The sequence below is a fragment of the Bombyx mandarina genome, chromosome 08 (assembly GCF_030267445.1).
Source record: "Bombyx mandarina strain Sakado chromosome 08, ASM3026744v2".
In the NCBI taxonomy this organism is placed as follows: Eukaryota; Metazoa; Arthropoda; class Insecta; order Lepidoptera; family Bombycidae; genus Bombyx; species Bombyx mandarina.
This window is the reverse complement of record NC_143215.1, coordinates 6,568,081-6,588,637: the sequence shown is the minus strand read 5'-3', so window position 1 is coordinate 6,588,637 and position 20,557 is coordinate 6,568,081. Positions and strand designations below refer to the sequence as shown.

The window sequence follows — 20,557 nt, the reverse complement described above, 5'->3', positions numbered from 1 at the left end:
TGTTTTATTTTGTCTATTTCGTGTTTCTTCAGGTTTAAATGGGTAATAATGGTGGTTTATTAACTGTTTAATATCTGTGAAAGTGTACAAATGTGGGAAAATGAAACAAAGCTGCTGGACGTAACTTCTCGGTTCCTCCAAAAAGTCCACTGAAAAAATCTCAGTAAATGACCACCATTTTACTGCGATTATATTTCATCCCAGTTGATTAATGTCTCAAATTAATCATCTTCATTTCATTTCACTCCATATTATCATTTTTCATAAAATTAAGAAAAGTAAAATAAGACATGACTTAAAGGTCTTAGTTACCAGGTCATAAAATCTCTTAAAAAAAAATGTCTAACATATGGACTTTTGGCGGGAACGCGAGGAGTGAAGTTGTATGATTTGTTTTATTTTGTCTATTTCGTGTTTCTTCAAGTTTAAATGTGTAATAACGGTGGTTTATTAACTGTTTAATATGTGGGAAAATGAAACAAAGCTGCTGGACGTAACTTCTCGGTATCCTCCAAAAAGTCCACTGAAAAAATCTTAGTAAATGACCACCATTTTACCTCAGTGCCTTAAGAAAAAGGCGTACAACCAATGTGTGTTACCAGTGATGACTTACGGCTCGGAGACGTGGTGCTTCACTAGGGATCTTTTTAGAAGGCTCAAAGTCGCGCAGCGAGCTATGGAGAGGGCTATGCTCGGCATTTCTCTACGTAATCGAATCCGAAATGAGGAGATCCGTAGAAGAACGAAGGTTGCTGACATAGCCCGTAGAATTAGTGAACTGAAGTGGCAATGGGCCGGCCACATAGCACGAATAGAGGACGGTCGATGGGGCAGAAAGATTCTGGAGTGGCGACCACGTACTGGCAAGCGCAGTGTGGGACGGCCACCTACTAGATGGACCGACGACCTAGTAAAAAGCGCTGGGTCTCGTTGGATGCAGGTGGCAATGAACCGGTCGCACTGGAAATCTATTGGAGAGGCCTATGTTCAGCAGTGGACGGCGATAGGCTGAAATGATGATGATGATGATTTTACTGAGATTATATTTCATCCCATATCATCTCATCTCATTTCATTTAATTTCATCCCAGTTGATTAATGTCTCAAATTAATCATCTTCATTTCATTTCACTCCATAATATCATTTTTTCATAAAAATATGAATATAAATTAAAATACAGAAATGACTTAAAGGTCTTAGTTACCAGATCATAAAATCCCTTAAAAAAAATCTGTGTGCTAACGCATAATCTATACGAACCAAAACTGGTCTCTATTTGTTTTTTTAGGCATTTATTACTAGAGCACTGAGCAAGTAATCACTACGTTTTAAGAGACGGGACTCCGTAGTAAAAAAAAAAACAATATCAATGTATGAAACACATGGATTGGTTCAGTGCCAACCTGACGAACCGAACTAAAACTTCAACACACCAATGTCGCCAACGTGAACAAAAAATAAGGATGGCTAGTATTATCGATAAAATGAGATCGATAACATTAGTTAATACTTTTAATTTTCTCAAATAAAAATGAAATAAAAAAAGTTTTCTTTTATTGTATATTTTTATTACTATCTAGTAACTAAGAAATAATATTTAATGCTAAATTAACTACTGGCACATTTTCCGTCGCCGCTGAAGAATTTGGACGCCGCCGGGTGTGTTGGTTCTGGAGGTTCTGCAACAAATGTGTAATGGATTATGTCACTAATATTTTAACGGGCCAAAACACGATATCTTTTTTGTAGCCAGATTAACGGTTAGCGACTATATCCCGACGTTTCGACATAATTGCACAAGCAGTGGTCGAGGTCGGTCGCGAACACGCAGTTAACAGGAGTTTAAATTAACTTTTTTCTAAATAGCACTGATACAAAAAAAGGATTAATCGATAGTCGATAAAAAATTGCAATGCACTAGTGTTTACGTAAAACATTTTTTTTTTTTTTGAAATATGTTCTGAAATTCAATAAATTATAGGCCACATTGATTTAGAGTATAGTTATATTCGTAAAATGTACTAACCGATCTTCATCCAGTGGAAATTGAGCCATAAATGTTCGTTTTTTGTTATCCACCCGACTTGTTCTCAGTCCACATATCTCGCACGTTACAATTGGCATATTTATCAAAGATAAATCACTGCACAGGTTTACAGATCATTAACATGAAAACTACGCAAATTACTACTAAACAGCTTTAATTTTAATTTTAAAACAGACAGAAATAAATAAAACAAACCATGAAGTAAACTGACATTGACGGATTGCAATCTTGTAAACAAACATGGCCGCCAAAGATGATCGTATTATACCGCTAAAACAGAGAGTTTTGGATGTCATAGCAACCATTTGAATGAGTCGACTTCCCTACTTTGATGGGTTCTGTCGCCATTAAAGATTCCATGCGTTTCATACTACCTTTTTTTTTAACTAAGTTTCACCAGACTGTACTAGAGTTTCAGAGAAGTTCAACTTGTTCTCTGAAATTGAAATTATTAAATTCTTATTAAAATGAGGCAATATGGTCCTAAGCATATAATATGGATATTAATTATATCCGGCATTCTTATAAAAGCCGAAGATGGTAAGTACGAATTGCTGAAACTTTGTCGTTGAAAGTGTGTAGTTTGATTTGTAAATTCATGTTAAAAGTATTTCAAAAGAGCTGTCTGTAGAAACTAAGATTTTATATTTTGGAAAAAAGTAAGTCAGTAATTTTTTTTAAATTAAAATAGAAATAAAAAGATGTGATTTAGTCTATTTAAACGTAGTTGATCTTGTTTAATAAATAATTGTAGCATGAATGATTGTGCTCAAAATAAAATACTACAATGAAATATAATTATAATTATTTAAATTGAATTGTAATAATAAGTATTGCATTATAATTTATAAATAATAGTGTAATTAATGTGTAATATCGTTTCACGAATCTGTCCCACCCAAAACATTAAATTTGTCACTTTAAGTTTATGAAATTGTTGATTAATTTATGTGACAACATTAACATTTTACTATCTCTGAAAATGTAAAAATTTCCATTGCCACTGTAATAAATGAACAAAAGCATTTCTGTTTAAAACCATTTTTATGACATAGTTGAATATTTTTATAGTTGGAGATGAATGCACCCCAAATAACCAGATATCTGAAGGTATCTGTACTCTGGTGAATGATTGTCCTCAGGCTGTAATGTAAGTTGAGAAACATACAAGGGGGAATTTCTACTGTACTCAAAAAGAAAAGCTAAAGGTTGTGATCTCTAACACAACATTTGAAAAATCTAATCACAATACACACAATATAACACAATTAAAAAGCTACTGATATGTGAGATTTACAGTCTTTAGGGAGTGCTATGAGTGACTGCCAACTAGTGTGTTATATTGAGGGTAAATGTGAGTTTTTTCAGCTTTAAAAATTGTTTGAAATACACCATGTATAAATAAGTTTGCTATTTAAAAACTTAAATAGTATTCATGAATCCAATATTATCACCACTGGCTTTATACCCAGGCACAGTTTTATACCACTGGCACGTTTGTCTGTTTGTTTTATGTCATTTTATCCATCTGCATATATGTCTCTTTATTTAAATAGAAGCACATAATCTCATTTTGTTAATTGCTACTAGAGCCGTTGGATACTAAAAATGTCAATACTGCTGCTTAACTATAGATGTAAGTTTGGCCTTATTTTCAAAGTTCATACTTTTGTAATAAAACAAGTTTGAGCCCACATAGCAGATATAAGCAGCATGGGAAACCTATTTGTGTTGGCTCACAATATGCCCTGATAACAATATACCATGTGCGATAGGAAAATTTTCATTTCAAATCTATTTGTTTCTTAACAGGGCAATAAAAAATAAAAGGTTTCAACCATTTCAAAGATGTGGATTCAGAGGATTTCAGGAGATAGTTTGTTGCCCTACAACTGTGGACAAATTTGGTGAGTTTGTTAGAAACATACTACTTTGTGTATCATCTTCATTTATTAAAATTCCAAGCATTAAATATTATTCATAGAATTACTAATGTCTAAAACTAATTTTTCAATAAACAAATTGTAAAAAGTATTGACAAATATTAAAACATGAGCATGGAAACAAGACTACAATATTAACATACTTACAAGAAATCATGGAAAAAGGTTTCCTTTCTGCCATTTTTTTCTTGATAATATCAACATGAAATCACTACATACTATATATCAATGATATGTTATCACAGTACAGGTTACAGGATGGTTACCATCAGAGTTTCTCTCAAATCATAGCCCAAGAGAATTATTTAAAATTTGTGTCTGATACATTTTCTGGGGTTGTTTCTCAAATGGGTTGAGTGAGATTTATACATTCACTGCTCTACTGATGGTAGGACTTCTTGTGAGTTCACATGGGTAGGTACCACCAGCCTGCCTATTTCGGCTGTGAAGCAGTAAAACACCCCACGGTTTAAAGGGTGGGACAACCGTTGTAACTATACTGAGACCTTAGAACTCATATCTCAAGGTGGGCAGTTGCATTTACGTTGTAGAAGTCTATGGCCTCTTGTAACTACATAATACCAGATAGGCTGTGAGCGGAGTCGGAGAATAAGCCGTCATATATATATATATATTTTTTTTTTTTCTGTTGCTTAGATGGTTGGACGCGCTCACAGCCCACCCGGTGTTAAGTGGTTACTGGAGCAAATTATAACTTGGCGGGTTTCACTTTTTACACGATGTTATTCCTTCACCGTAGAAGTCAATGAACATTTGTTGAACACGTAATTAATTAGAAAAATTGGTACCCGCCTGGAATTCGAACACAGGTGCATCGCTCAACACGAATGCACCGGACGTCTTATCTCTTAGGCCACGACGACTTCAGATATCAGATTTAGATGTAGATAATTTATTACGCAAAATTAGAATATTTCCTTCTTAGGCTACTCATCAAATTCGGTTTGGCTTCTTTTACCTTAACACTCGCATGCCACTGGACTTCCATACATATATATCGACAGCTATTTTAAGGTATTACATAAATTTTAATAGAGATAAACTTACGAAACGTCAAACCTACGTTCGCGGTACTTCGTTGTTTTCACGTTCTTTATTAATATAATAATCGTGCGCGTTTTTATAGCAGGTTTCTTGATATTTGCTATTGACTTTTAAAGTACCTAATAATAACAGGTTTTTAAGGAAAATTGCTAACGAAATTCAATCATAACGTTATAATTTGTAATGTTGGTTTGTATTTGCAATGCCTCTCAGATTAATGAATCCTATTTATAATAAAGTAGTACGTTATTTGATGTATAGGTTATATTTCTGCGGTAGGGTTTTTTAATAACTTTTTCGCTCTAACTTTATTTTGCAGCATGTAAAGTCATATTAATTAAAACGTTAATCGTTTGTTATTGTATTTTTTTTTCTGTACAATAATAAAAAATAATACACTGACGGGCACTAAATATATAATAATAAACTGAATCAAAGTACAATACGACTTTGAAATAAATATGCAAGTATGCAAACCTTGCATACTAATTTAAATTGAAAACTATAGATTGGTATTTGGTAGTAACGACAAAGGGAAGATCTTCCACTGGGCGGGTGAAGTTGTTTGGTAGACCGACAGTCCAAATGTTATTGCGCGGAACTTGTTTAAATAAATGTATAATATGCAAATTTATCTTGAAATTATCGTTAGCGAAATTCAGGCATCTTTCAAATATCTTGTGTAGCATCAATGGCCATTGGCTTTAAAACAGCGGATTTCCTTATTTTTATTTACTGGAAACGATCATACATTTTAAAACAAATAATGAAAAATGTTGCAAAAAATTGGTTTCATTGAAAAGCTAGTTTTAATAATTAAAAAAAGTTTAAGAACACTTTTTTCTTCTTCTTTTAATTATATTACCTTCACATGCCCTGTTACTGATTCTAATCGGTTCTGAATAGTTCTGATTAAAGATATTAAACGATCTTGCGGTATATTGTTTTTGTTCTTGTGGAATTGCTATCCTTTTTTTTTCCTGCCTAAGCTGATGGTCTACATAGACACTATCTGCGTAACCTTAACTAGTAGGTGAGCTCACGGGGCTCAAACTTGACATGTTGTGCTAAACGTACTCAGTGGGAAAAGGTCCGGGCTGCGTGCTAACCAATATAATAAAATATCTCATATCGTATACCGAACTATTCGAAATATCGGACTTATGTGCAGCCCAGCATTATCGTACATTACGATGACATGAAATGTAAAGTACTATATGATCTACTAAAATCTCTTAAATAGCGATTTGCCGTCAAAACCCCGCTGTTACCGTTTTGTCGAACCATGAAAATGACTCCTCTTCACTCGTTTATCGATTTGACATCCCAGACCATACACGGACCGGCTCTAAAAGGAACACGCTGCTCAGTGCAACTTCAATATCTCTCCTCACGTCACCGGAAGACTCTTCTGCGACCATCTGCACCACATCAACACGCTCGACGCTCATGGCTAAACAATCCAGAGGCCCATTGCTCTTTAGACCAGTGTAGGTGTTCACGCACAAATCTTAGGCGAGGTTTTATATTGGGTAGAGCCCCCTGATAGGCCCTTACTTAATCGTTCGTATTGTTCGTGCACTCACATTAACCCCATGCACTTCATTCAGCTTTGTTTTGATGATAACTGACCTAAGGAAACGATTTCCTAATCTGTCATCACGACTGGTAGTTGCTCCAGCTCTGCTGGTGCCACGTCTCCTATTGTATGAGCCTGTCTATAAACCTTTTGTTTTTGTACCCTCCAAAAACCGTAGACTAATTTAATTTTCTAGAAATCATTTGTTGATGATTGATCCAAGCCTTTCCTCACCAATCCCACAATTTGTTCGGCATGTTCGAATGCAATATCCATATTATTGTACTGAAACTCTTGTTGAGTTGAAAAAAAAAATAATACTTCTTAAGCAAATGTAAAAAGTCTATAATAATCAATTTAAAACTTTACACGAATAACACGAAAATCTTAGACCACTCGTAAATTTTGTTTACCCAGCTATAATTATTTGTTTTGCGACAGTTCAATTTTTCTAAAAAAAAAAATTAATGGATAATGGCCAGTCGTCACTTTTTCATTTAAGTAAATCTGAAATTTTTGTAATGTAATAATATTTATTAAAAGTATTCATTTGAAATTAATCTTGAATGCAGTTTATGTGTCTGTTAGTTGATATTCTTGTTAGAAAATATTGAAGTCTTATACAATGTTTTCGGGTCTAGTTATCTGTTGGCGTAATAATTACGTTAAAAGGGTTTGTTTAATGTTAATTTACCAATTTCTACATAGGTAGTACTAACATTAGACTTGTAAAAGGAGTAAGTAGATCATTCTAGAAACAAATGGAGGAATAAGCTATACGTCCAATGCAAAACGATACCTACCTTAATTACATTTCTTACTAGTTTTAATAGTTTACGAGTTGATCGACCGAGTTTAAACGATACGATCGATTTTATGTCTTTTAATAAGAACAATAACATGACGTGAAACGATTGAAAAACTAACCTTATGCTTTTAAATTATTCCATGTATTGCTTAACCCAAATTTTTGTATTAACTTATGCTAATGAATAGAAGAAGTGTAATTAGTTTAAATTTACGGTAAACCTTTGTCTTTACCAAACTATTATCTCAGTGACTTAGGCTTTATTTCAAATGTAACCGATCGCCGTGCCGACTTTTACACCGTCTTGCTTATTTCATGATTGAAAACCACCATGGGTTTTGTTTTGTATGGTTGTATGGTGTATAGCAGCTACTAACTTAGAAAAACTGACTTAGAAACTTGATACCTGATAGCTATCAGGGCTGATAGTGAACTCATCTATCCGTATAAAGAAATACCTAAAAGACTGAATAAGGCCAGTAAATTACAATTTTTTATGATTGTGATATTTTTATTATAAGGTTGGGGAAAAAGTTTAATCGCATTTTTTAAGAAAATTCACAACATTTTTTAATATAGTTTATTTACATTTAACTAAAGTATGTAGGTACCATTTTGTTCGATAACTTTTTGCCATCTTGTAGGTAGGGACATGATCCGATTGCTACAGAAATTTTGGGGCCTCTGATCAAAATACCGCGACAATTGGTTTTGGCAGTCTTCTTGTGACGTTAACTTGACACTGCCTAAAGAATTCTGAAGAGACCGAAACAGGTGAAAATCTGAAGGTGCAAGGTCAGGACTATACGGCGGATGCAATAACATCTCCCAGCCAAGCTCTCTTAATTTTTGCTGAGTGGCTAAAGTTGTATGAGGTCTATTATCATGATGAAAAACCATACCCCTTCTGTTGATTAATTCCGGCCGCTTTCTCTCAACTCCTTGCTTTAATCTCATCAGTTGTTCGCAGTAGAGTTCAGAATCGATGCTCCTGCCTGGTGGTAACAGCTCATAATGACTAATGCCCTTCCAATCCCACCACACACACAACATCACCTTGTTGCGAGTTAACCCGGGTTTCGCCACAGTCTGTGAAGCCTGACCGGCCTTTGATCACGGCCTTTTTAGTACGTTCTTGTCGTACGTGGTCCACTTTTTACACGGTTCATTAGGTTTCGTTAAGTGATCTCGTGAGATACCCAAATATCGAGCTTTTTTGTATACCCAGTTTTTTTTTTCAAATGCGCCAAAACTGTTTTGTGGTCAATTTCTAGTTCTTCAGCTACGTCGTAACTACTGAAATGCCGATCTTGCTCCACTTTTCCAAAATTGGCATCCATTTTATCCGTAATAGGGCGACCAGAGCGACGTACAACTTTGACATTAAAATTTCCTGATTAAAAACGCTTAAACTAAATTTGTGCTACTCTCACAGACACTGCACTAGGTCAAACATCGCAAAATTTTTTCGCGGATTGCGCTGCATTTTATCTTTTTTGTAGTAAAATTTTAAAATGTATCCAATTTGTTCATTAGGTTCACTCATCTTGACAGTACGAAAAATAAATAAAAATCACACATTTGCCTAATTTGAATTTGGAATTATCTTCTTTAAAATTTATACTTTTAATAATACCAAAACCAGCCAGATACAAATAGTATACCCAAAGAGATTTTATTACATGTTCATACATACTACATAGGCCGCACTGAAAATTTCGACAATTAACGAAGTGACACAACATTACTATTTAAAAATGTATTTATTGCTTTTCGAAGTATTCTCCGCGAAATTTGACACATTTTTCCATACGATGGAACCAATCATTGAAGCAACCATTCCATTCGGAAGTTGGGGTCTCCAAAATGGCCGTTTTGTAGGCGTCCACAGCTTCTTCAGGTGATGAAAATCTCTGTCCACGCAATTTATTCTTTATTTTAGGGAAAGTATAGAAATCATTAGGGCTTAGGTCGGGGCTGTAGGGCGGATGGTCTAATAATTCTATGTTTTCTTGCTCTAAAAACTCTTTTGTTCTGTGCGCGGTGTGAGAACTCGCATTGTCGTGATGGAGGATGATGCGGCGGTTGCAGTTCTCTTTACGGAGTTCAGAAACGACACGTGGCAAACAAATGCTAGCATACCATTCTGCATTAACCGTTCTTTGTCCCTCAAGAGGAATAGTCGTAACATGGCCGGTTTTGGAGACAAACGTGGCCACCATTTTTTTTGCAACACTCCGTGAACGAACAATTTTTGTTGGCTTTAACTCATTTTCGAACACCCAAACTCGTGACTGGTTTTTTGTTTCGGGTTCGTACGCGTATATCCAGGATTCGTCAACTGATACAATGTTGTATACAGCATTTGAGGATCCTGCGTGGAATCTTTCGAAAGTTCTGACGCACCAAGTAACGCGAGCCGCTTTTTGCTCTTCACAGAGCGAATGCGGTATCCATCGGGAAAACAACTTTTTTACACCTAATTGTTCATGCAAGATTATTTGTATTTGACTCATGCCAATGTCTAAAGTTGCCTGAATTTCGCGGTATGTCACATGTCGATCTTCCTCAATCAGCTTACGCACAGCATCAACGTTTTCTTGGGTGACTGCAGTTTTTGGACGACCTTGACGGGGATCATCACTGAGCTTGACACATCCACGTTGAAACTCAGCAAACCAGCGATAAATTGTGGTTTTGGATGGGGCTTCATCACCAAATGCAGAAATCATCCGGTCAACACACTGTTTTTGTGTTAAACCACTTCGAAAGTCATAATAAATCATCGCTCTTGAATTTTTCTTTTTTTTAAATAAATAAATGGTATTCGATTTTTAAAACCAAGGAGTTTTCAATTAAAAAGATTTTAATATGACAGGAACAGTGGAAATATTCAATTCCCGATACTTTTAGTGCAGCCCTCGTATAATGCGAAAAGACTTTTTCCCCAACCTATTATTATGTAGCAAGTTTATTGTTATATATTGTTTACATTTTGTTGTTTTATATGTATGTGTATTAAATTGGTTAAATTTATTTATATGGATTTACTTGTTTGTACACATATAAATATTTTGTAATCATGTTAGTATTTTTATTATGACCCTCGATTAATCCAACCTCCAATTTCCTGAAACATCTCCATCCAAAGGGACTGGAAGAGATTTCAGTGTTAAGCTCGCCCATAGTACAAGTAGTTTTAAGTTTTTTTTAACATTTACTTTTTTGTAGATTGTTGTTAATTTGGCGCACTTAAGTGCAATAACAAGTTTTTTTTTATATTCTTGTATTGTACATCTGCCTTTGTTTTTAAAGTATTATTATATTTTTGAAGTATTTCCTTAAGCTCGGTATATTTTATCTCGTTAAAACGTTGAAAGCCAGAGCTATAAAAATAAATCCACACTGTTTTCACACATCAGTACAAACAAGTTGAAGCTTATTTAAACATAAATTTTAAAATAAAGTTCCGAAACATAATTATTCGTCAAAATTTTTATATAGTTTTTTTCTGTATTCTACTGCTATGTTCTAGAAACATCTTTAACGTGCGCTCTGTTTTTAGGTCAAACAGAGAAAACAAGAACTATTAAACGAATTGCTGAACGAGGTACGTAGCAAAACCTTTAACCAAGCTACTTTAGTACGAGTCACCTTGAGTAATCTATAACTAATACTAGCTGTACCCGTCCGCTTCGCTGGCCATTTAAAATGAACATTATTATTTCTTACCCCACAAAGATACTCATCATTAACGCCCCCGCAACTGGTGTAGGGAGTCTAACACTCATATAAATATTAGCCTATCCATTAAGTACATGATTTTCTATATGGATACCAAGTTTCAAGTCAATCGTCATCCGTAAAACCCACTAGATTTATATATTAGTATACTCGTAGATATAAATCTAGAGTGGTTTTTACGGATGTTTCGTTATAACTACTGAACCATACACCTGATTGACTTGAAACTTGGTATCCACGTAGAAAATACATGTACTTAATGGATAGGCTAATATTTATATGAGTGTTAGACTCCCTAATTATAATGACAATAAATAATAATGTTAATTTTAAATGCCCAGCGAAGCGGGCGATTGCGGCTAGTCATAATATAAAAATGGGTTTATGTATGTGTAAATTGGACTTTAATGAGGTTAGTTTTTTTCCTTCAGAATGTGACAAAATCATATCTTCAACTGTACCTCCGCTCGACCTGTATATACTTGGCGGGGAAGCTGCATCGATGGGAGAATTTCCTTACATGGTAATTGCCAACTATCATACTAGTTTTCCTCATTACTATACACATAAATATATCAAGGAAAATTAATTATAATTTCTGCATATCACGTACGTTACATTTTAAAGATGATACCTTTAATAATAACAAGTATTTCACACAACTTGCAGTGTAAAACAATGTTCTCTAAAATTAGATTATATTATAATAAAATATACAACGTGGGTGACGTGTAATGGTTGGGCGTCATATTTATTTTTAGGATTATTCATAAAAAGAGGAGATTCAACTTAAATAATTATTTGAAAGCTTTTGTAACAAATATGTATGTGTTGGTGAAATATTAAAAACAAATGCCATTTTAATACAAGTTGCAAAAAATGCTGAAGTGAAAGCTTCCTTTTTAGCTCGAGTGAAGCTATATTGAATACTGTAAAGGAACTTCGGTTTTCAAATACAAAGTAGAAATCCACTAAGTGATTCCCAAAGTCGAACGGTAGATACGCGTCAAAGAAATGTACATAAAAATGGATACATCAATTAAAAATGGGAATCTCCGGGCGTTTTACTAAGCAGTAATCTTCGTTGGTTTTCACTTAAGCTTAACTAATGGACCACGACAGAAAATGTCTCCGAGAAATGCGTAATACTTATTAAGTTCTTGATTACATTTAACAGAAATTGAGTTCTAGATAAAAAGTACAAAAATAATGCTCGGCGTGCAAAAAAAATTCAGAAGCTATGAGGCTATTAAACTCCGAATAACATATAATAGGAGGCAGGTATGATGGTAAACGCCTTAAAAAGGAATATGCTGAATAACTAGTTTCAGTCTATCACAAGTATATTTGCGTAATTATTGGTGCTAAGGATGTCTTGTAATTCCGTACCAGTAGAAACCACTTCGTCTAGTTGAGCTTCTCGCCGGATCTTCTCAGAAGATCAGAATGGTTAGGTCTCCCTTGGAGGCGCTCGGGTAGCTGTTAGCAAATCCCACACCTCCTGGCTGAGTCCTTTCTCGCCCACCTGTCCTTGTGAAACTGGAAAGGCCTCCAGGCCACCAGTAATCCCTCAACCATAAAAAAAAATACTCCGTCTGCCGCGAAGCAGTAATATGTTCCGGTTTGAAGGGTGGGGCAGCGATTGTACAGTTGGCAAAATAAAGACAGAACTCATGATTATAAAATAATTTTTACCAAATTAATATTTAAATAGTCGATAAAGATTAGCCTGTCGATCAGTCATTTGAAATGTAATTCATATTCAGTATATATCTTATAAGTAGGTATATTATATAAATCGGTTCTGTATGTATTCGCCAATTTCAGAATATGTCAAATTTCTATCTATTAAAAGTAGCATTGGGTGTTTCACTGTGATATTTGTATGTATTTGCTTATCCGAGTAACATGAAACTTGGTATAGTTGTTGGCAATTCGAGAAAGATTGATAATTACGAGCCAGTGGATTCAACAAATCGATGTATTTAAGGCGTTTAGTGATAGCGCGACCGGTTTTCATCAGTTATGTTTCTAATAATCCTTAGGTTGCTGTTGGCTTCGACCGTGGTAATGGTTACGAATTCGATTGCGGAGGTTCGTTGCTATCCAACCTGTATGTACTGACAGCTGCGCACTGCGTCGACACATTGGATCGGTATTTTTATATTTCATAATAATATACTGCCTAGTATGTGAATTTCTTTGTTCGCCATGATGGACCAAACTTGAAATTATTAGGAACTGAAAAAGTCCATCTCCGCATTTATAATAATATATTGATAATATGTTCTTCCTAAACGGTAAACGCTTCCTTAAATAATCAGCAGACCTACAATTGGTACATAAAATGGTAATACATGGTCCAGGGAAAAGCGCTATCCCAAATACACTTTTATGATAGTACTCCTAGGAACTAGGTAGTACCAGGAATACAATCCATCATGTACGATAGTGGATACACTATGAACAAATTTAAAAATTACCAATACTTAGTAGAAAAAATTTAAGTCATCATTTAACTTAATAAACCTGTCACATTTCTTTAATTTATAATCACATTCTAGAAACGGCTTTATTTATGTTATATACATTCATACATACATTTATCTGTTTCTGAAATTATACAATGACATTTTTTTTAAATCAGCTTCTTTTGATTATGACTTTTTTTTTTTTTTTATTGCTTAGATGGGTGGACGAGCTCACAGCCCACCTGATGTTAAGTGTTTACTGGAGCCCATAGACATCCACAACGTAAATGCGCCACCCACCTTGAGATACAAGTTCTAAGGTCTCAAGTATAGTAACGACGGCTGCCCCACCCTTCAAACCGAAACGCATTACTGCTTCACGGCAGAAATAGGCAGGGTGGTGGTACCCACCCGCGCGGACTCACAAGAGGTCCTACCACCAGTAATTACGCAAATTATAATTTTGCGGGTTTCATTTTTATTACACGATGTTATTCCTTCACCGTGGAAGTCAATCGTGAACATTTGTTGAGTACGTATTTCATTTGAAAAATTGGTACCCGCCTGCGGGATTCGAACACCGGTGCATCGCTCAACACGAATGCACCGGATGTCTTATCCGTTAGGCCACGACGACTACAAGACTATTCATAAATTCAATTTGTTTTCGTTCAAAATCGAATTCACGTTGCTTCGTTGTTCCGCTTAGTTTCAGATTTGTTTGCTTCGTTCGGCAATAAATCTGTTTTGTACGTTTCCGTTCAAGGATAGAGCCCAGTTTGGTGCGCGTCGGTGTTATAGAGCTGGGCAGCAACGCTTGGACCGAGGGCACGGACTACCGCATCGCGCAAATCATATCCCACCCGAATTACACCAGACGAGAGAAATACCATGACTTGGCCTTACTCAGGTTTTTTATTATTATTTTTTATTGCTTAGATGGATGGACGAGCTCACAGCCCACCTGGTATTAAGTGGTTACTGGAGCCCATAGACATCTACAATGTAAATGCGTCACCCAACTTGAGATGTAAGTTCTAAGATCTCAGTATAGTTACAACGGCTGCCCTACCCTTCAGACCGAAACGCATTCCTACTTCACGGTAGAAATAGGCAGGGCGGTGGTGCCTACCCGTGTGGACTCAAAGAGGTCCTACCACCAGTAGAATGTAAAAGTGCCTTATCTCTCTAATACTCTAACTCTAGCTCAGTGATGGGCAAAGTACGGCCCGCTGAAATATTTAACCCGGCCCGCCGAGAGTCCATCCATCCTAAATATTCTAGTCAGCATTTTAGCGCGTAAAATAAAATCTGACGTTTATAATTGAAAATTTCCGAATTTTTAATGAAAGCTCCAATTCGTCAGAGGTGTTTTGAGCTTTCACTATCTCATAATTAACTTGCCATCATTATTATTATCTCGGCAGTCTATCACAGGTATTAGTTTATTTATGGAAAAATAACCATATTTTTTTCACTTATCAATCACACGCCTAACAAGGCGTAAAAGTAAAAAGTATTTTGTTTATTAAAAAGCTTTAATACAAAATGCATTTTTTTCAATTATTTTGGCCGTCCTCTAGAATTTCTTAAACTTTGTGGTCCGCCATTAAAAATGTTTGCCCACCACTGCTCTAGCTCTAATCTCTCTCTCTCTCTCTCTAGCTCTAATCTTGTTAACGCAAATGACTATAAAATGTTTTTTTAGATTGGAAAAAGCAGTCTCATTCTCGAGCAACGTAAATGCTGTGTGTTTGGAAACGAGTACAGAAGATCCAACTGTTCCATTGACCATCACCGGTTGGGGGAAGATAAGTAATACTAGTGAGTTTTTTTTTTTTATAGCCATATGTTTATAGCCTGATGTTGAGTAACGTTTTGAACGTTTATAAACGTACAAGCAATGTACCGTCAAGACGTTTAAATTAAATTAGTACTACTACTGCCACCATATCCACCACCATACCCACTACCACCACCACCACTACTACTACTACTACTACCACTACTACTACTACTACTACCACTACTGCTACTACCACTACTACTACTACCACTACTGCTACTACCACTACTACTACTACCACTACTACTACTACCACTACTACTACTACCACTACTACTACTACCACTACTACTACTACCACTACTACTACTACCGCTACTACTACTACCACTACTACTACTACTTTAAATAGTACTGAAGGTAAGGCCGTACGCGCACCACCACACCGTATGTTCTGGAGTAATCATTTGATTCAGTTCGAAGCTATAACGTATCTTCAAATTAGATTATGTTCAAATTCAAGTAATTAAATGTAATCAATCAAGTCAGTGGTTGTCTTTTTTTTTAGGGAACGCTAAAAGCAATATATTACTCAAGGCGAATGTGACCGCTGTGAAGGCTGAGAAGTGTAGTGAATCCTACCTGAATTGGCGTAAACTGCCTAAAGGCATATCCGACAGTCAGATTTGTGCTGGAGATCCTGAAGGCATCAGGGATACTTGTCAGGTAAAAAATAAGTTCTAAGATTGTTTTTTTATTTAATAATGCCACACAAACTTTCAAACGAAGCTCGACTGAATTTTATACATATGACATGCGATTTCATGTATAATTTATTAAAAAATTAGCTGACCCGGCAGACTTCGTAGTGCCTCAATCGATAAATAAAAGACCTAAACTTTTGTATAAAATAAACTTAAAACAAATAAAAGGAATCCGTCCAACGGGGGACACATCAAAGAAAAACAAAATTGTAATTTTTATTTAATTCCAAGCATTTTCATAATTATGTACCTTTTAAACCTTTTCTGGACTTCCACAAATGATTCAAGACTAAAATTAGCCAAATCGGTCCAGCCGTTCTCGAGTTTTAGCGAGATTAACGAACAGCAATTCCTTTATATATATGTAGATGTAAAATGGATAAAAATAAAACGGGCCGTTTTTATGCGTATTTAATCTCAGTTTTGTGACACTGCCACTTGAACATTTAGATTAACTTTAGTAAATGTACGCAAGACATTTTTCATGTGCCGCCACATCGTTCTTAATTCAATTTTGCGTAGATAAAACAACAATCTATAAAAGTAGTAATGTTTATTTTATCTGTAAAAAATAGTTAAAACAAAAAAATAATTCTACACTAGCGAAAAGGAGTTCCTTATCTTTTTCAATTTAAATATTAGCTGTAAAAAAGCCATAAAAATCCGCTTTGTGTTTAAATAATGAGATGTATCATGAATAACTTATTCAATTATGCGATTTTTTTTTTCAAAGTATCTACCCGGTTTATTTTTAAACACCCAAAACACGTAGTTAATGGTAATTAAAGTTCTTGATATTATTAAATTTAAATTAATTAAGAATCGAAATTGGTTTGAATACTTTTTTTCCTACGTAAGCTGGTAGTCTTTAGAGGCTATTCCAGCGCACCGAGCGAGTAAGTGAGCTCACGGCGCTCTAACCTGAGGACGTTGCTAACACTAGCCCTAGCAAGAGCAGTGCTTCCTAGAATCTACCACCTCGGAAACGCGACCCACCGAGAAGATCCAGCGAGAAACTCAGTGGACTGTGTCCATGGGTTAATTTACTCGTCGAACCCGTCGCTTGCGACGAAGAACGATGACCGGTGCTTGAGGTACCTAAAAGCCCCGTTAGTGGATCGGGAGGATCCGAAATGACGTGTTTGGGGCGGCGTCGACTGCTTTCCATTCTGTCCGCGGGATCGGGAATGTAGTTACCGGCGGCCACGATGAGAGGGTTCTCGTGTCGTGCCGCTTTATCGAAGTGGTTGAATTAGTAATGTTGTCGTGCTTGCAGGGCGACTCGGGCGGTCCGCTTCAGATGTGGCGCGACGTGTACCGGCTGGTCGGCGTGACGTCATTCGGGCGCGGCTGCGGCTCGCCCGTGCCCGGCGTGTACACGCGGCTGTCTCGCTACCTCGACTGGATCGAATCTGTCGTGTGGCCCAATCACGTTTAACGATCGACGTTCGAACGCAAACTAATAGTTTTTTTTATTATTATTATTTTCGAACAATTCTTAACCCTTTCACTGCCGTGTAGGGACACAGGTGCCCTACGTGGCGCACTAAACTAATTATATCATACTCTGTTACTAAGGCCTCTGGATTGCCCAAATTTGCTGTATATTGAGCCCATAGACATCAACGTAAATGCATCACCCATTGGTGGCAGAACCTCTTGTGAGTCCGCACGGGTAGGCACCACCGACCTACCTATTTCTGAGGTGAAGCAGTAATGCGTTTCGGTTTGAAGGGTGGGCAGACATTGTAACTATACCTCAGTAGATAGACTCACTCATACCTTAGAACTTATATCTCAGGGGGGTAGCGCATTTACGTTGTAGATGTCTATGGGCTCCAGTAACAACTTAACACCAGGTGGGCTGTGAGCTCGTCCACCCATCTAAGCAATAAAATAAAAAAACCTTGAGATATAAGTTCTAAGGTCTCAGTTATAATTACAACAGCTGCCCCATCCTTCAAACCGAAACGCATTACTGCTTCACGGCTGAAATAGGCAGGGTGGTGGCACCTACCCGCGTGGACCCACAAGAGGTACCAGTAATTACGCAAATAATAATTTTGCGGGTTTGATTTTTATTACACGATGTTATTCCTTCACCGTGGAAGTCAATCGTGAACATTTGTTAAGTACACATTTCATTAGAAAAATTGCTTACCGCCTGCGGGATTCGAACACCCGTGCATCGGATACGAATGCACCGGACGTCTTATCCTTTAGGCCACGACGACTTTTAGGACTGTTAGAACTTAGATTCATTTTCAACATCTTTGGATTCGTCTTTCCCAGAGTCTACTACATGTTACGGCGCCTTAGCAATAGAAATCGACCTAATTAGTTCAGTGCGCCACGTAGGGCACCGGTGACCTACATGGCAGTCAAATGGTTAATTAACATAATATCGAGCATGAAACAGAATCTCGGAGTAAATACGATATAAAAAAACTTACGTATTTCAAATGCTAAGCACCGAAATACAAATTTTTATATTTTTTAAATTAATTAATTTCTTTTCGAATTTTCTTACTTGACATGATTATGTCGCATGTGTGACTCCATTGTCGCTCCGTGACTTCAATTTTCCAGTGACTTGCTCAGAATTTTATTACCAGAATCCGCCAATACTCTGAAACTACTTTTTGGCTTATAAAAATATATCTTTCGTGTTTATTAAATGGTCATTTATGAATTTAAAACAGTTAGAAAAATTTGTCAACGTGCCCATTAGGTAACCATAATTTTTTTCTGAATCCATGAACTTCAACTATACGTCTCGACTGTGCCTCTTAGGGCGGCTCATTTGTTAATCTTCCCAATGCTCATGTCTTTGGTCTAATTGGTCAAGTATATCGTCTATACAATTAATTTAAAACTGTCATATTCGAGATCAGACGCCACAACTCGTTTCACTATCGAACATTGTTTATATAATCCACGAATCTTATCTTAATCTACATTAATAGGTTGACATTTGTATCGTTCGAACTTGCCAATATCTAGACTGAAGCACTCATCTTTAATCAATTTCTATTCAACCAACTCTAAACTCTCAGCCAGTTATGTCTTAGAACTCTCTCATCTAGGCTCAAGATTAAAATGACCATTAAATTTAATTTAAAAAACAATAGAAGCAATCGAAACGCGATATTCTGGTTATTAATATATAAAAAGTGCAGAGTTAAACACGTTTTGTACATGTTGCTATAATACATTCTAAAAAGTCATGCCTAGTAATATCCTAAGTGCCATTTAGCAAGAGTATACGTCACAACATTAATTACTAAGTTTACGCAAACAAAGATTTGGCATTTAGATTTTGTTAAACAATATCTTAGCGATCTGTGTATCTAACATCAATTGTGGCATCTTTACCCTTTTTATAAGTTGATTTGTCTCCAGAAATTATGAAATTTCAAACAAATTCACCAATTACTATTTTATACGGTCATCGCAAGTCGTAGCATTAATATTGTATTTTGACAGTCTAATTTACTTTTATAAAACTAAGTTACCTTAGCTGGTGTGATATAGAAAAATTCTGAAAGGGTAAATTACCACGATTGACTATATACAGAATAAGTTGTTTTCCTATTAATAAAATAAGTGCAATTGTAAGTTATATGTAACAATTATAGATATTAAATAAATGACACAATTAAACAGGGTAACATTAAGCTCTCTAAGATGAGCAATTTCTACATTTTAATAAAAAATCTCTTATCAATAGTAGTGTTTTATTATTAACAACTTCGCCAATTTTCTTCTAGAAAAGTCGCCAGCATTAAAAGAAAAAAATATATACCGATTGAATTTAGTATCAAAATTATTACAGAGAGGAGAGAGCACAAATGACTAACGAAAAAGTATTCGTATCGCCAACGAAAAAAAAATGTATAGGATTTAAACAGCCCCTACCGTCCGTAAAAAGAACTAATTTCAGCGGCACGAATGAATTTACTTTCTTTTCTCCATCGATTTGTCGCGTTGTCGAGACTCAAAACATATAGGTACTCATAATCGAGAACACGAAAATTATTTCGACATACGGTAACGTAAATCTCGAAGGCTGGCTATCGAGTACTACCATCTAATGTAATGATCCGTTTTCGTATTGAGGACTCTATAGATTTACATTACGAATTCGGTAGATTTTCGTGCTTGACAACTACAGTTAGTTGGCAATGTTACACAGTATCGAGCATAAATAATACACTTAATACATATTATTTTTAATTTATCGAGTCCTATGCGTTGTATCAAAAAGCTAAAAGTACTTATACGCTTTTGTTGTTCAAACGTGGAGGTACGATTCGTAAAAAAGAATTTCCTAAAACGTCAATCAAACG

General features: G+C 35.8%; 1 protein-coding gene and 1 long non-coding RNA gene across 2 annotated transcripts; one reads left to right on the top strand and one right to left on the bottom strand.

Annotated features, from left to right (window-relative positions):
* The first annotated feature begins 1,212 nt into the window (after nt 1–1,212).
* On the top strand, nt 1,213–19,935 carry LOC114252627 (venom protease). Its single transcript, XM_089729109.1, has 11 exons — nt 1,213–1,305; nt 2,461–2,588; nt 3,120–3,198; nt 3,861–3,955; nt 11,009–11,053; nt 11,619–11,710; nt 13,233–13,342; nt 14,425–14,568; nt 15,367–15,482; nt 16,013–16,170; nt 17,485–19,935. The coding sequence occupies exons 2-11, from the start codon at nt 2,516–2,518 to the stop codon at nt 17,644–17,646; spliced, it is 1,074 nt and encodes a 357-aa protein (XP_089585235.1). The 5' UTR covers nt 1,213–1,305; nt 2,461–2,515; the 3' UTR covers nt 17,647–19,935.
* LOC114245550 (uncharacterized) lies at nt 1,548–2,451 on the bottom strand. The gene is made up of 2 exons (XR_016323402.1): nt 2,028–2,451; nt 1,548–1,680 (listed from the first exon to the last, which is right to left on the bottom strand). It is a non-coding gene; the product is annotated as an uncharacterized LOC114245550 (long non-coding RNA).
* Nucleotides 19,936–20,557: the final 622 nt, after the last annotated feature.